We start from the raw sequence: 15339 nt of genomic DNA on the forward strand, positions 1-15339 counted from the left end.
CATTATTTTTAGAGGTGAACTCCAGTCAAACAGCTAAATACATACAGTTGTGTCCAAAATTATTCAACCCCCACTGAAATTGAGTGTTTTGGCCAGTTTGACATTGCTTTTGATCATTCAGTCATCTTGCTTACATTTACATTAAAGAGGCACTTGTAGGTCAGACAAATATAACATAACAGTTATAATGAAATAACCACAAATGTCTTTTCTGTGCTCACAGCATTATCAGTTTTATTCAACCCCCAAGTGACATTCAATCTTAGTACTTAGTACAGCATCCTTTTACAGTTATAACAGCTTTTAAACGTGAAGCATAGCTTGACACAAGTGTCTTGCAGCGATCTACGGGTATCTTCGCCCATTCTTCATGGGCAAAGGCCTCCAGTTCAGTCACATTCTTAGGCTTGCGCACTGCAACTGCTTTCTTTAAGTCCCACCAGAGGTTCTCAATCGGATTTAAGTCTGGTGACTGCGATGGCCACTCCAAAATGTTCCAGCCTTTCCTCTGCAACCATGCTCTAGTGGACTTGGAGGTATGCTTGGGATCATTGTCCTGTTGAAAGGTCCAACGTCTCCCAAGCCTCAGGTGTGTGACGGACTGCATCACGTTTCCATCCAATATCTCCTGGTACTGAAGAGAATTCATGGTACCTTGCACACGCTGAAGCTTCCCTGTACCTGCAGAAGCAAAACAGCCCCAAAGCATGATTGACCCTCCACCATGCTTCACAGTAGGCAAGGTGTTCTTTTCATCATAGGCCTTGTTCTTCCTCCTCCAAACATAGCGTTGATCCATGGGCCCAAACAGTTCTAATTTTGTTTCATCAGTCCACAGAACACTATCCCACAACTTTTGTGGTTTGTCCACATGGCTTTTGGCATACTGCAGTCGACTCTTCTTATTCTTTGGAGACAGCAAGGGGGTACGCCTGGGAGTTCTGGCACGGAGGCCTTCATTACGCAGTGTGCGTCTTATTGTCTGGGCTGAAACTTCTGTACCCACATCTGACAAATCTTTTCTCAGTTCCTCAGCAGTCACACGGGGACTTCTCTCCACTCTACGCTTCAGGTAGCGCACAGCAGTCGAAGTCAGCATCTTCTTTCTGCCACGACCAGGTAGCGTTTCAACAGTGCCCTTTGCCTTGAATTTGCGAATGATGCTTCCTAAGGTGTCTCTTGGTATGTTTAACATCTTTGCAATCTTCTTATAGCCATTGCTCTTCCTGTGAAGAGAAATCACCTCTTCTCTTGTCTTCCTGGACCATTCTCTTGCCTTCACCATGTTTGTAACCACACCAGTAAATGTCTAGAAGGAGCTGAGTATCACAGTCATTTTAAAGCTGCCTAATTGGTGCTTATTATGCTTGATTGCTGCTCGGTGACATCCACAGGTGTTTTCAATACCTGATGGAAAGCACCTGTATGAACCTCTGTTCTTCAGAGTGGTAGTCTTTAAGGGGTTGAATAATTGTGGCAATGAAGAAACCACATAAGAACCATTTACTACTGTATTACATAAACAATTGATGTCATTTTAGTTGCATTTGGGTAGTTACAACGTCCTTGTAGGATTTGATTCTGAATACAATTCCAAATGTACACTATAGTCCCTAAACCCCTTTACAGCATTGGGGGTTGAATAATTTTGGACACAACTGTAGATGAAATGTATGGGAGCTATTTTACCAGCCAAAGGATTTGTTTTTCCGTACATCTAGCCCTGAGATTTACACAATTATGCCACACTGCATAGTCCTCAGTGGCAGGGAAGGAGACCTTAATTTTCTCTGTTGCAGTAAATCCGGTCATGGATCGAATCTTGGCCAGTTCATCAGGGGCCAGCCAAGATTCGATCCATCTATGAGCAGGCTGATTGTACTGAAGTTGATCCATCAATAAACCTCAGTACAACCAGCCTGTCGGATTTTTTTACATGTGACTACTGCCAGAGGCTATAGCAGCCAGCAGTGATCATTGTGTTCTGCAGACAGAGAAGGCTCCTTGCTGGCAAAACACAACAACACTGCACGAGGGATTTCCTCAATAACACTGACTGTGGTGAGGCAATTGAGCAATTTTCTTTCCTATCACCCATGGTGGAAGGAAAGAAAATTGTATAATCTATGGCTTGCTTCACACTTGCAAGTCTTACCCCTCCCCAGCCCATGTCAGGACCGTTAGCACAGGCCGCTCAGCTAACTGGCTTCGTGTGCTGCTTCTCCCTCTCCCTGTCTGATCTCTACTGTGCTGATAATGCAAAAGCTGATACTGTGTCAATTTTAGGTGCCTGTTAAAATACATTTAATGGTGTACTAATGAATACAGAGCTGCTTTAATTTGGGTCTTTTGTATCTGAAGTTCAGCTATAGTATGACGTCTTAATATCAGAATTAGAATCTTTCTTGAATAAGGTTATCCTTATACCCACCATTTTTAATATCATTTGACTGTTATGCATTTAATCACATACCACTTTCATAAGTGATAAAGGCAGTACTATATTCCAAATATGAGCGATGCCAACATTGCTTTCCAAATATTATTTATCTTGCACAGATGTAATTGTATTCACCTCTAATCCAAACATTTAAGAATCCATTGTACATGGTAATTTAATTGTATTTAAATCATTTGATGATCAGGAAGGGCAGAAGAAAAATGCAAAAACACTTTACAGAGATTACTGTTTCAATATGAAGGTGCTGTGCCCCAAAAGCTTGCTTTTTTTTGAGTAGGACCTGTGAGTGAATAGACCCTTAATTATATTGATATGTTATCCACTCACAAAAGGTGAAGGAGAAAGGATAGCACACACATAGTTTGCACCTGATCTTTACTATTAGGTAAGAAAGGTACAAACCTTCATACACACATTGAAATTTGGAGCTGTTCAAATATGTCCACACAAAAACATCTCATAAAACTGATTCAGAGCATACCTTGGGCACCGCTGCCTGTAACAGGAAGTCAGTAATGTTGGTAGAAGAGTTGTTGATGGCACGCGAGTTGATGACTAGAAGGGAAGGACTAGATGGGGGACGCAGGAATGAAAATTCAACTTGGAGGTTTCCATTATTATATACCTCTATTGAAGGTGGAGTTGCTGTGAAGTACATATACGTAAAATGAGAGTGTAAGTAAAAAGCAACACACATTTGAAATGTACATATGGATATGATCTGAGGTATCAAAACATTTTGAATTTGTTTTGCCAGTCCTTTAGTCACACATGGGCAGGTGACCCATCTATCCAGATTTAGAAGTGCAGTTTTCTATATAATCACTTCTTCAGCCTGCTCACTGGACAATGAATTTACAACACTAGCCTGTCCATTAAGCAATTAGTTGACCCTGGAAATTGTAAGGCTAAACCAGGTACACAGCTGAACTTCCTGGCAGTGTATTTCAATTGTACTACTCTTTTAGACAAATTCCTAGCTAATAGTTTGCCTTTTTTTTAATTTGGGATTGAGCTGGGGTCAGAACCTCAAATGTTAATGCTATCTGTGTAACTGTGTCCCCATGTCCTGTGTATTTGATGGGCTCAGACATAGGAGATATGCCCATCTGAGCATTTCAGAATAGGAAACTGGGTTAACACTTCCCAATGGTGACATGGGCAGCAATAAAGAAAGATCCAGTAAAGTAAGGAAGCTTGTAAGGAATTTATCTGGTGGGAAATTTCTTGCCATTCCCTATCCAAGTGATGGTTGTCACACAGAACAGGGAGATTTGAGAAATGGGGATATATATAGCAAGTTCTAATCCATGCAAAATGAAAAAAAAAGTTGGGCTGAAGATGGGCTTTAACCACTAGACCCAAGGCCAGTTCTGACATTTCTTTCATACATGTAAAAATTAGCAATTTTTTTTGTTATAAAATTCCTTAGAACCCCTAAACATTATATAATTTTGAAAGCAGAGACCCTGGAGAAAAAAATGGTGGTTGTTATGTCACATTATATTTGCACAAATGTTCAGGAAAAATACAGTTTCGTAAATTTTAGTGTGCACAAACATAATATAATACCCAGTTTTTGGTAGACGATTAAAGATGAAGTTAAGCCAAGTATATCTAACATGTCATACTTTAAAATTGTGTACACCCATGGAACAGCGGAAAAACAAAAAATCTCCATAGGCAATGCTTTAACCTCCCTGGCGGTATGATTATTTCAGATTTTTGGTGCTGAAAGCGGTACCATTTTTTTGCATGGAAATATGTATTTTTTTAATTGTAGGCCTGTAATATTTAGGAATAACTCACTGAAATCTGTCCAAACAAGAGTCTAGTAAACATCCCGGGTATGATAAAATTTGAAACACAAAATCATAAATTATAATTTAATAAATAATCATAAAAATAATATAAAAATAATAAAAAATTTAATTCAATAATATAATCAAACCAAAAACACTGAAATTTGAAATATAGCGCCAAGTTCGCACATCGCTGAGCTCAGTCGCAAAATCGTTTTCAGTGTCTGATGACGAATTTCCCCCATGAATCATTATCACTCAATTCTGCAAGTGGTTCTGATTTACTATCGCTGTTCTCTAGCTGATCTAAACCGCTTTTGACCTAAAGGGACACTTTTTGGATGCATGGACGTTTCTCAGTTTCCAGGCAGAAAGAACAGACAAAATGCAGGCAGGGCACAGGACAAAGCACTAGGGACAAAATGTATGTGAAATTGGTTGAGACAGCAATGTTTTACTATGTAAAATGTTAAAAAAAAAAAAGACATTTTTTAAAATTTTTAAATTTCCCACCACCGGCAGCGGCGGCGGCGCCCGTACGTCCCGACGTCACAGGGACAGGACACAGAAGCCGGATGCCGGCATCGGCCGGAGGAGATGGCCGGGGACGCTGCAGGGGACACATCGTGGGAGCGCAGGGTAAGGTAAGTGAAGAACACATGCCGGAGCAGTGCCGCATGGTATTCCCGAGTGTAGCTCGGGGTTACCGCTTTTGGTACTGAAATGTTACCCCGAGCTACACTCGGGAATACCGCTAAGGAGGTTAAAAGCCTTTACAGGTTTCGATCTGACATTCACGGCAATACCTCACATGTTGGGTGTGATCACCATCTACATATGTGTACGAGACCTACATACTATTTTTTACATTTTATTTTATTATTTATTTTATTTAAAACTCTTTTTATACTGTCCTTTAATTTTTTTTTTTGGATCAATTTAATTGCTATCGCAAAGGGATAGGGAGCAACATCCCTTGTGATGGCATGGGCTGTGACAGGTCCACTTTTTTGAAAGATCTGGGGTTTATTAGACCTCATATCTCAACTCTACCATGAAAGCAGAGGAGAGATGTACACATCAAACCAACACAGGCAGTGACAAAATCCTCGTTGCTTCCAGTTTCTTACATCACAGAGCGGAGGTGAGGACCCTCTCAGTGCACCAGGTATCTGAGCAGTGGCAGTACTGGGCTCCCCAATCTCACAGGAAAAGCCTGGTAAAGGTGGTGCATAACAGTGGGCATCCTTCCTTCCAACCCATGTAGAAGTGATCAGGTGGATGTTTAGCCACTCCAATCACTTCTACATAAAGCCCATCAATGACTGAAAATTTTGATACTGGAATGCCACCTGCTGTTGCAGACGTCATCACAGTATAACCATGTCAACCCAAGGACATACAAGTATGACCTAAAGGGTTGAACTGGTTAAAGCAAACTTGTCATGTTCACAAAAGTGACTAAATTAACATTAATGGCAAAGATGTGACACCTTTGGGAGCCTACAGATATTTGTGCTTGTATTCAGTTTAGTTCCTATATATCTGGGAAGACTCCTGGATACTAGGCCCAGGCCCTGTACCTCTTAGAGTCAAGAATTGCTCCACCCCATGCTATCTGACACACCAAGGCTAAAGGAAAATATGTTTTACGGGTGGCATGCCTAGTAAGTAACAGTAACAATAAATGTAAACAATAGCAAATAGCAGTTGCAAAATTAACTATTCACAAACAAGATATTATCACTCTTGTTTTAATACGATACCCGAAACCTGGCAAAAAGGAACCAAATCCACACTTCTAGGCCCTGAATTATGGGGAAACCCTAAATACGCTGTATACCTGTTGCATCCCAAAACTGTGTTGGAGCACTCTTAAACTTTTGTAATTCCAGTGGAAAGAAAAGTAAAAAAGGGGTGATACTGTCTCTTTAAAAAGAACAGCAGCAAAGATGGTTGCCAGTGGCCCCTCACCATTCAGAATTAAGTTGTGGAGTCTCTTCCCTCTTGTGGTTGCCAGAAATCCTGGATGCCTGATTAGGCTGCTACCTGGGGTCCTGAGGGAGAGGAGCAGCAGCAGCAACTGTGTAAGGCTGTGTGACAGCACAAGCTGTGTGGCTGCCATTGACAGCGGAACTTCAGCAGGGCGACACTTGTATTACCTGGCCCTCAGATCCAGGAATAACCACTTGCTTGCACTTTACCAATAATGTTAATTTATATGCTTTGAGGGAGAATATTAATTTGTTTGCTCGGGTCTTTTTGATTTGTACTATAGATTCAGTTGAAATTGCTGATCCTTTTACTACAACTTCATAGATGGTGAAATTTTACTTTGTTACATTTTACTATATATAAGAATAGGTATATTTCAGTCAAATTATACAAATAGACCCACATTGCATATACAAATACAAAGACAAGTTAGGCTAAGCAGATATCTCTTGGACTAGTGTTTCTCAAACTTTTTTCAGTCAAGGCACCCTTTAAAATTATGGACAGTCCCGAGGCACCATATAAAATTATGGACAGTCTTGAGGGATCCCATTCTAAAGTGGGCAATTTTTAGACATTTTGCCAAGGCACCCCTGAAGAAACCTCAAGGCACACCAGGGTGCCCAGGCACCCTGTTGAGAAAGACTGTCTTGGACAATTGAAAAATGTTTGTAATTGACAAGTTTATAAAGTTTTTTGTGATCTAATAAGTGTCTAGGGCAGCCATTTCAACCGCGTTCCTCCAGAGGCTGCTAAGGGTTCCTTGAGCTGTGACTAATTGACCCCCCCATCTGGAAGTGTTCTCATGGTTTTGGGTCTACTGCCAATTGGCAGAGCCAGTGGCATGATACCAACAATCTTTTTAGCTGCTTGTAGGGATAGCATTTTGACCACAACTCTAAGGGAGGTATTCTGTATTCTTCCCTGACCTCCAATATAAGGGGCATTTTACTCACTGATCCCCACATTTAATTTTATCTAGGGTTGTCTGAGACCTGAAAATTATTTCAAAGTTTCCTCTGAGCTAAAAAGGTTGAGAAAGGTTGACCTAGTAAGTACAACACTCTCGGTACATACCTGGAGTTGGATTTTCATCCAGGAGATCCAACAAGCTGCCCTCACTAGAATCATTTTGGTTTACAGTTGATGTTCCCACAATCACAGGTGCTAGCATATTGTCTGTGTTGTCTTCCAACAATCCTAAGAGATCAGTAACCTGTAAAATAATATTGAATCAGCTTTTCACACACCTGATCTACTGGTATTTATTACTTTACTTCCTATTATTAAAGTTTTTTTTCAAAGATAGGAATGTTAGAAAACAATATGACTATCCAAAGATCTTTCTACTGAACAGTAACATCTGTAAGGTCCTAAAGTTTTTTTTTAATCATACTAGTCCCATTTTTGGTTGTGCAACACAAAGTGCACTGCCATCTGTGACCTGTACCCAACTTTCCTTCTCTTCTGCCTTCCCTTGTCACCTGCCCAGTGGCAGAGTTTTAGATCAAGGAAACTAATCCCCAGCTGTCAACTGTCTAAATGCTTGTAGTATACTACATGAGATCATTTTACTTTCTGAATAAGTCTCCCCTCTTTCACCAGATCAGGTTGAATGGTATTGGCACAACTTGCATAAGATAGACCAACACATAAGGGTCAGCACACAAAAGCTTGACTAGGCATGTGCTGATTGTTTCATTCTGAATCGAAATTTGGACAAACTTTTCATTATTCAGAGATTCAGATGTATCCGAATTTCCGAATTACAATAGTAATGAATTTAAACAAATCCAAAATGAGGAAACAATATTTTGTCAAAAATTCAAATTGAATTTGAAAATTAAATTGAAAACAAGAATTGCATAAAATTGAATAGAAAATAAAAGAATAGAATAAAATAAAATAGAAAAAAAAAGAATAGAAAAGAATAGAATAGCAAAGAATAGAATAGAAAAGAAATAGAATAGGACAGAATAAAATAGACTATAGCTGCCTTCCAAAATTAGAATTTTGTAAAGAACAGAATAGAATCAAACAGAAAAGAATAGAGTAAAACACAATAGAATAGAAAATAAAATAATAGAATAAAATAGAATGGAAAATAAAGGAATAGAATGGAAGAGTTTAGAATTGAATAGAAAAGTATAGAATAGAATAGAAAATAAAAAAACATAATAACAAGAAAAAGCAATAAAATGCAATAGAATATAACCGTTTTATGAAATTTTAATTTCTAATAGAATAAATTCGAATAGAATAGAATAGTAAAAAATAGAATAGAAAATAAAAGAATAGTAAAAAACACAAAGAATATAACTGTCTTCTGAAATTCGAATTTCGAATAGAATAAATTTGAATTAGAAAAGGAATAAATGAAACTAAACTAATTTCTCTAAACAAAATTATTTAAATAACGAAACAAAACTATTTTTTTTCATTCTGCTCATGTCTAGGTTTGACATTAGGATAAGAATTTTTTTTTACCCATGTAACTGTAATTTTCAAATCTCATTGGAAAGAGCTGAAATGCCTGCCACTTAATTAAAAAAAAATACAAATCCTTCACCCATTGTGTTTACTGTCTACAATGGTTTGCAAAATTGCCTGCTAAAACCTGAGATATGTATGCATTAAATATATGAGAGTCATTTCATACTGAAGAAAGAATTACTTTCACGTTGCTCAGAGCTGGACTGTCCCAGTTCTTCACACACTAAGTCTACTCACATGACTGGCTGGTACATTGGAGGCTAAGTTATTTTCTGGAGGATTCTCAACATAAACTTTGTTTTCAGCGATTATACTTTCAGCATCCAAGGTATTAGACTTTTCTGGTAACGGCATCTTTTCCAGGAGAGCACACCTGACCAGGAAGAAATCGGTAATACAATGGATCAGTCCTTACATGAATTGCATGGCATTTGTAACACTAGTGATATAACTATCATGACTTTGCCTTCCTCTGGATCAGCTGTAGGTGTAGGATTATAACCTTTTTTTTTTTATGGTTGAACTGGATGGACTTTTGTCTTTTTTCAGCCAGACTAACTATGTAACTATGTATATCATATTGCGCTGTAACTGGAGCCATGGAGTTATTAGGAGGTTCTGCTAATGAAGCAATTAGCAAATGTGTTAGGGGGGATTGTTTGAAAGGAACACACCAGACAAGCCATTTCTGTAAAGCACTAGCGACAGACTTTACAGGCAAGGTTCACCAAAAAAACGACCTATGCAGATAAGGAACACTTGCTGATAAAAACAAGCTGTGCAGCTTTGACCAATTGAGCAAGCTGAGCAATGCCCTTGCTATAGGTGTAGGCCATTTATGTACCACATGAAGCCTGAATGGAAACTTTTAGGACGTTGCTAAGAGACGCCAAGCTCTTTCTCTGATTCAAACCCCATAACGTGTTTTCTCTACCCTGATACAGTAGCTCTGAGCTCAGCATTTCAGAGCTCACTCCTGTGATGGTGAAGGTGAACAGTAACAGCTAGGCTTCTCCTAGCAACATCCTTAGAAACTTCTTAGAAGTTTTACATTCAGATTTCATGAGGTATGTAAATGGCCTACAACTATAGCAAGGGCATTCCTCAACGTTGGTCAAAGCTGCACAGCTTTTTATCTACAGAGGTCCCTTATCTGCATAGGCAGGTTTATGGTAAAGGTGAACTAACTTTAAAAATCCATTGGAACTTTACCAGAATTTACACATAAGCATTCACTAGTGTGGCTACAGCTTACGTAGACATTTCTTAGGTAGGGTTGCCACCTCATCCCTTTAAAACCAAACACATTAATTACACAGGTTCTGAGGCTAATTTATTGCAGATAAAGACCTAAGCAAGTTTAATTACCACCTTAATCAGCCCCAGAACCTGTGTAATTACTATGTGTTCGGGTTTAAAGGGATGAGGTGACAACCCTAGTCTTAGTGCCCATGCATACTTGTGCAGTGCATTAATGTGTGGTGTTAAGTTATTCAAATGAATTGGCTGCCTTAAATCAGCACACTAATGTAAATAGATCCTTACTGTTGACAGACCTTTTACTGCTCCCCAAAGTTAGATAAATCCCAGAAATAGGCAGCGGTAGAGCAGCTGATTGAATGGCTGTAGTGCTAACAAGGCAAGGGGCGTCAGGCCAGTGTGTGGGCACAGTGATCCTTACGTTCAGCTTGCTATTTATTGGCTCTTTTAGCTGCCATTGGGGAGCAGTAAAAAAAGTCTGTCAACAGTAAGACTTGCCCACATAAGCCTCACTAGTGAATGTTAATGTGTAATTAATATATAGGAGCAGCTGATTTGTATTTCTTCCCATCCACTTCTGAGATTTATGCAGGCCATAGACGATGAGAAAACCGGACGTTTTTTTTTTTCGAAAAACGAAAAATCGGTTGTTCAATCGGCCAACATTACCACCATTGGTAAAAAAAAGTCGGCTGATTTTCGTCCCGTCTACGGCCGGCAAATATAATAGCAGTGTCCCTGCAGAAAGCTCCGCTATTATATTTGACATTTAAAAGTATAGCAAAGTTGCAACATTGTATCTATTTGTATCCATTTCGGATACAGATGGTTCTATTCGGATACAAATAGATACAATGTTGCAACCACAATACTTTTAAATGTCAAGTATAATATTGGACTGAAATTCTTTTTTTTTCTTTTTCTTCTTATTCATATTCTATTTCTTCTTTTTCTTCTTCATATTCTATTTCTTCTTATTATTCAAATTCTATTTCTTCTTTTCTTATTATTCATATTCTATTTCTTATTATTATTCATATTCTATTTCTTCTTTTCTTCTTATTCATATTCTATTTCTTCTTTTCTGCTTATTCATATTCTATTTCTTCTTTTTCTTCATCTTATTCTATTTATTCTTATTATTCATATTCTATTTATTCTTTTTCATATTCTATTTATTCTTTTTCTTCTTTTCCTTCTTCCAGGTCAGAATCGGTAAAAAGATCGGCTGATTTGTCCATCATTGCTGCGAAAATCGGCCGACCGACAAAATTGGCCGATTTTTTTTCAACATGACCGACAAAAAAAAATGCGTCAAAATCATGAAAAACGGCCGACCGATTACCCCACTAACGATCTGAAAATTGGAAGATTTTTTTTCGAACAAAAAAATCGGCCAATTTTCAACCCATCTATGGCCTGCCTTACACAGCCCTGTCAGCCAGGAAAGACCTGATTTATCTACAGTTGAATAACACCAACAGGTCTTGTCCCTCCCTCACCTTTTGATCAGAGAGTGAAAAAAGAAGCAGCTGACTGTCGATCTGAACTCTCTGTCATCTTGCTTTCTCCTCCTATCACCCAAATGGCCCTTAGAGCTGCTTGCCCTTCACTCAGTCTGAGCTTTGTTGTACAAACACTGCAAGATGCTAACGCAATGTCAAAGTCATGTTTTTACACTGCTTGCAATAAAAAATAAAACATTTCAATTATGTATTAATAAATGACAAGCTGCTGTAATATTGTGTATTTATACAGTATCTGCCCTGAATTGAGATTTAAGGCCCTGTGCACATAAGGTGGTTTGAAATCGCGGGCAGAATCACTGTGATTCCAAATCGCAGCAGAAAGTGTGATGTGCATTTGGATGCCATTATTTTTAAAAGAAGTTGTTGTGTGGCAAAATGCACACTGAAAAATCGTGCTAAGCTTGTCACCCAAAAAGGAGCAGGAGTTTCTTTTGGGAAAAAAAATGCACATAAGGCAACCCATTGAAGTGAATGGGCTGCCCTATGTGTAATACGCGTATCCACGTGTAAGCTAACTTTAACAATATGTGAGGTCTGAACGGGGCCTAAAGGTTGGTTGTGAGGATTATATTACAACACAAAAAATTGTATTGTCTTTTACCAGACAATCACAGGCTAACCTAGTGTCTGCCTGATTGTTTTTTGATATTTTGCATTCACAAACACAAGTTTTGTAAAAAAAAAAAAAAAGCAGAGGGTAGTACAATTTTAATATCACCAGAAAGGGTGTTTAGAGCTAGTCAGTTACACTATATTGCAAAAGTATTAGGAAGCCTGCCTTTACACACACATGAACTTTAATGGCATCCCAGTCTTAGTCTGTAGGGTTCAATATTGAGATGGCCCACCCTTTGCAGCTATAACAGCTTCAACTCTTCTGGGAAGGCTGTCCACAAGGTTTAGGAGTGTGTCTATGGGAATGTTTGACCATTCTTCCAGAAACATATTTGTGAGGTCAGGCACTGATGTTGGACAAGAAGGCCTGGCTTGCAGTCTCCACTCTAATTCATCCCAAAGGTGTTCTATCTGGTTGAGGTCAGGACTCTGTGCAGGCCATTCAAGTTTCTCTACCTCAAACTTGCTCATCCATGTCTTTATGGAACTTGCTTTGTACACTGGTGCCCAGTCATGCTGGAACACGAAGGGGCCATCCCCAAACTGTTCCCACAAAGTTGGGAGCATGAAATTTTCCACAATGTTTTGGCATGCTGGTGCCTTAAGAGTTCCCTTCACTGGAACTAAGGGGTCAAGCCCAAATCCTGAAAAACAAGCCCACACCGTAATCTCCCCTCCACCAAACTTTACACTTGGCACAATGCAGTTAGGCAGGTACCGTTCTCCTGGCAACCGCCAAACCCAGACACATCCATTGGATTGTCAGATTCATCGCTTCAGAGAACATGTCTCTACTGCTCTAGAGTCCAGTGGCGGCGTGCTTTACACCACTGCATCCAATGCTTTGCATTGCACTTGGTGATGTAACGCTTGGATGCAGCTGCTCGGTCATGGAAACCCATTCCATGAAGCTTTCTACGCACTGTTGTGCTATTCTGAAGGCCACATGAAGTTTGGAGACCTTTAACTATTGACTGTAGACAGTTGGCGACTTCTGAGCACTGTGCACTTCAGCATGCACTGACACCGTTCTGTCATTTTACGTGAGTTGCTGTTGTTCCCAGTTGCTTCCACTTTGTTATAATACCACTAAGAGCTGCCCGTGGAATATTTAGTAGCAAGGAAATTTCACAGACGGACTTATTGCACAGGTGGCAACATATCATGGTACCACACTGAGCTCCTGAGAGCGACCCATTCTTTCACAAATGTTTGTAGAAGCAGTCTGCATGCCTAGGTGCTTGATTTTATACACCTGTAGCCATAGAGGTGATCAAACACCTGAATCCAATGATTTGGAGGTGTGTACCAATACTTTTGGCAATATAGTGAAAGTTCCAGACAGTGTGGGAGATTTAATAAAACTAGAGCATTCAGAATCTGGTACATCCGTGCATGGTAGCCAATCAGCTTCTAACTTTAGCTTGTTCAGTTAAGCTTTGGCAAAAAACCTGGAAGCTGATTGGTTTCTATGCAAAATTTCACCATATTTCGCACTGTCCAGTTTTAATAAATACCCCCCCAGTGTCTACCAAAAAAACAGTGCTCTGCTACTGGTACCTCATGTGATCATATTTCTTAAACAGCGCGTTGTATTCTACAGCTCTCTGCTGTAATTCCACATCATGGCAGCAACCATATATAGACACCACACGACGAATGCGACTGGGGGAGAGAAGACAATTGTGAATACAAGTAGCATCTCTAGATGTCTTATGTTTTATTCATACTAGATATAACATTAAGGATATCTGTGCTGTTAGAAACCTGCCTCTTCCATACCCCCGCTTTTACCTTGGTGTTGTCTCTGCTATGCTGCCTGAGCATTGAGCCCTGATTACAGAGAACAACAGCCTGTGCCTTGCAGGCCATTATTCTCTAGATTCTGGGGACGATGCATAATCATACATAGAATTGCAGAGAGGCTGACTTCCCAAGGGCTGGTTGAAGTCTGGTCTGAGGTCTGGCTATAATGATATTATTTTGAACCTTTGGATCCATAAAAGTACAATTTATCATATGAAATATGGAGGCTTCCACTATGTATCCTTTTTTTCTCAAAATGCTAATTGTTTGCTCTCATGTTGGACCCCCTTACTTCTACAGTTTAAAGTGCATTTCCACTTTTGTAACCAAATTGGGATAACACCTATTTCATATTTGTTACATGTCCCCATTTACACAGCATAACTTTAAAAAAAAGTAACAATTGTAGCTTACCTTTTTTAGATGCTTTATTCTGGACCCTCCAGAATGGAAGAAATCCTAAGTAGTTCTTTTTGTTTAGGAGGGGGCTGGGCAGCAGTGTTTGCCATACCTGTCTGTACAGTTCAGGCAGATCTTCATACTCAATTGTAACTAGTTTTGAACACTGTCTGTCCTAACAAAGCATTAAAGGTGTAGACGCTGGGCATCTTGCAGTGTATGGTAATGAGGACAGGTTGCATGAAAGAAAATTGCTTGATTCCCCCACCAGCACAGTCAGTGTTAATGGAGGAATCCCTCCCGCAGTGCTATTGTGTTCTGCCATCAGAGATCCTTATCCGCCAGTAGAGTACAATGATTACTGCTAACATCCACCGGCAGTAATTGCATTTAAAAATCAGACAGGCTGGTTGTACCCAAGTCGATTGATGGATCGATTTGGGTACAACCAGCCTGCTCATAGATGGATCAAATCTCAGCTGGTCCCTGCTGAACCAGCTAAGATGCGATCCATCTTTGGCCAGCTTAAGGCAGTCAGTGTTGATGGGGGAATCACTCCCGCAGCACTATTGTGTTCTGTCAGTGGGAAGCCTTCCCTGTCGGCAGAACACAATGATTAGTGTTGCCGTCTATAGCTGGAGGCACTAATCGTTCGGGAAAAACCTGACAGACTGGTTGTACACAAGTCAATCGATAGATTGACATGTGTACAACCAGAGTGCCCATACATGGATCAAAATTCGGATGGTCCTTGTGGAAAAAAACTTGCAGTCAGCTATGACACCTCCTCCTGAGAAAGTCAGAAAATATTTTAACCACTTGCAAACCATGCTATAGCCAAAAGACGGCTACAGCGCGGTCAGCTAGTTCTGGGAGGGCGTCCATGGACATCCTCCAAGAGCCATGCCTCCTGGGTTGCGCATCAAGCATGATCTGTGATCCTTTGGACATAGCTGATCACTAATTTTGGTAAAGCGCC

General features: G+C 39.7%; 1 protein-coding gene across 4 annotated transcripts in view; it reads right to left on the minus strand.

Annotated features, from left to right (window-relative positions):
* AP1G2 (adaptor related protein complex 1 subunit gamma 2) overlaps nucleotides 1–15339 on the minus strand; it is a 76199-nt gene that overhangs the window by 883 nt on the left and 59977 nt on the right. For all 4 annotated transcript variants that reach the window (XM_089678169.1, XM_089678171.1, XM_089678172.1 and 1 more), the window contains exons 17-20: nucleotides 13716–13820; nucleotides 8989–9124; nucleotides 7336–7474; nucleotides 2943–3106 (exon numbers count right to left, since the gene is read on the minus strand). In XM_089678169.1, coding sequence (XP_089534295.1) covers nucleotides 2943–3106; nucleotides 7336–7474; nucleotides 8989–9124; nucleotides 13716–13820 — 544 coding nt within the window. The remainder of the gene's footprint in view (nucleotides 1–2942; nucleotides 3107–7335; nucleotides 7475–8988; nucleotides 9125–13715; nucleotides 13821–15339) is intronic.

Source organism: Staurois parvus, unplaced genomic scaffold (assembly GCF_062004578.1).
Source record: "Staurois parvus isolate SC_StPar_1 unplaced genomic scaffold, SC_StPar_1.0 ptg000199l, whole genome shotgun sequence".
NCBI classification, from domain to species: domain Eukaryota; kingdom Metazoa; phylum Chordata; class Amphibia; order Anura; family Ranidae; genus Staurois; species Staurois parvus.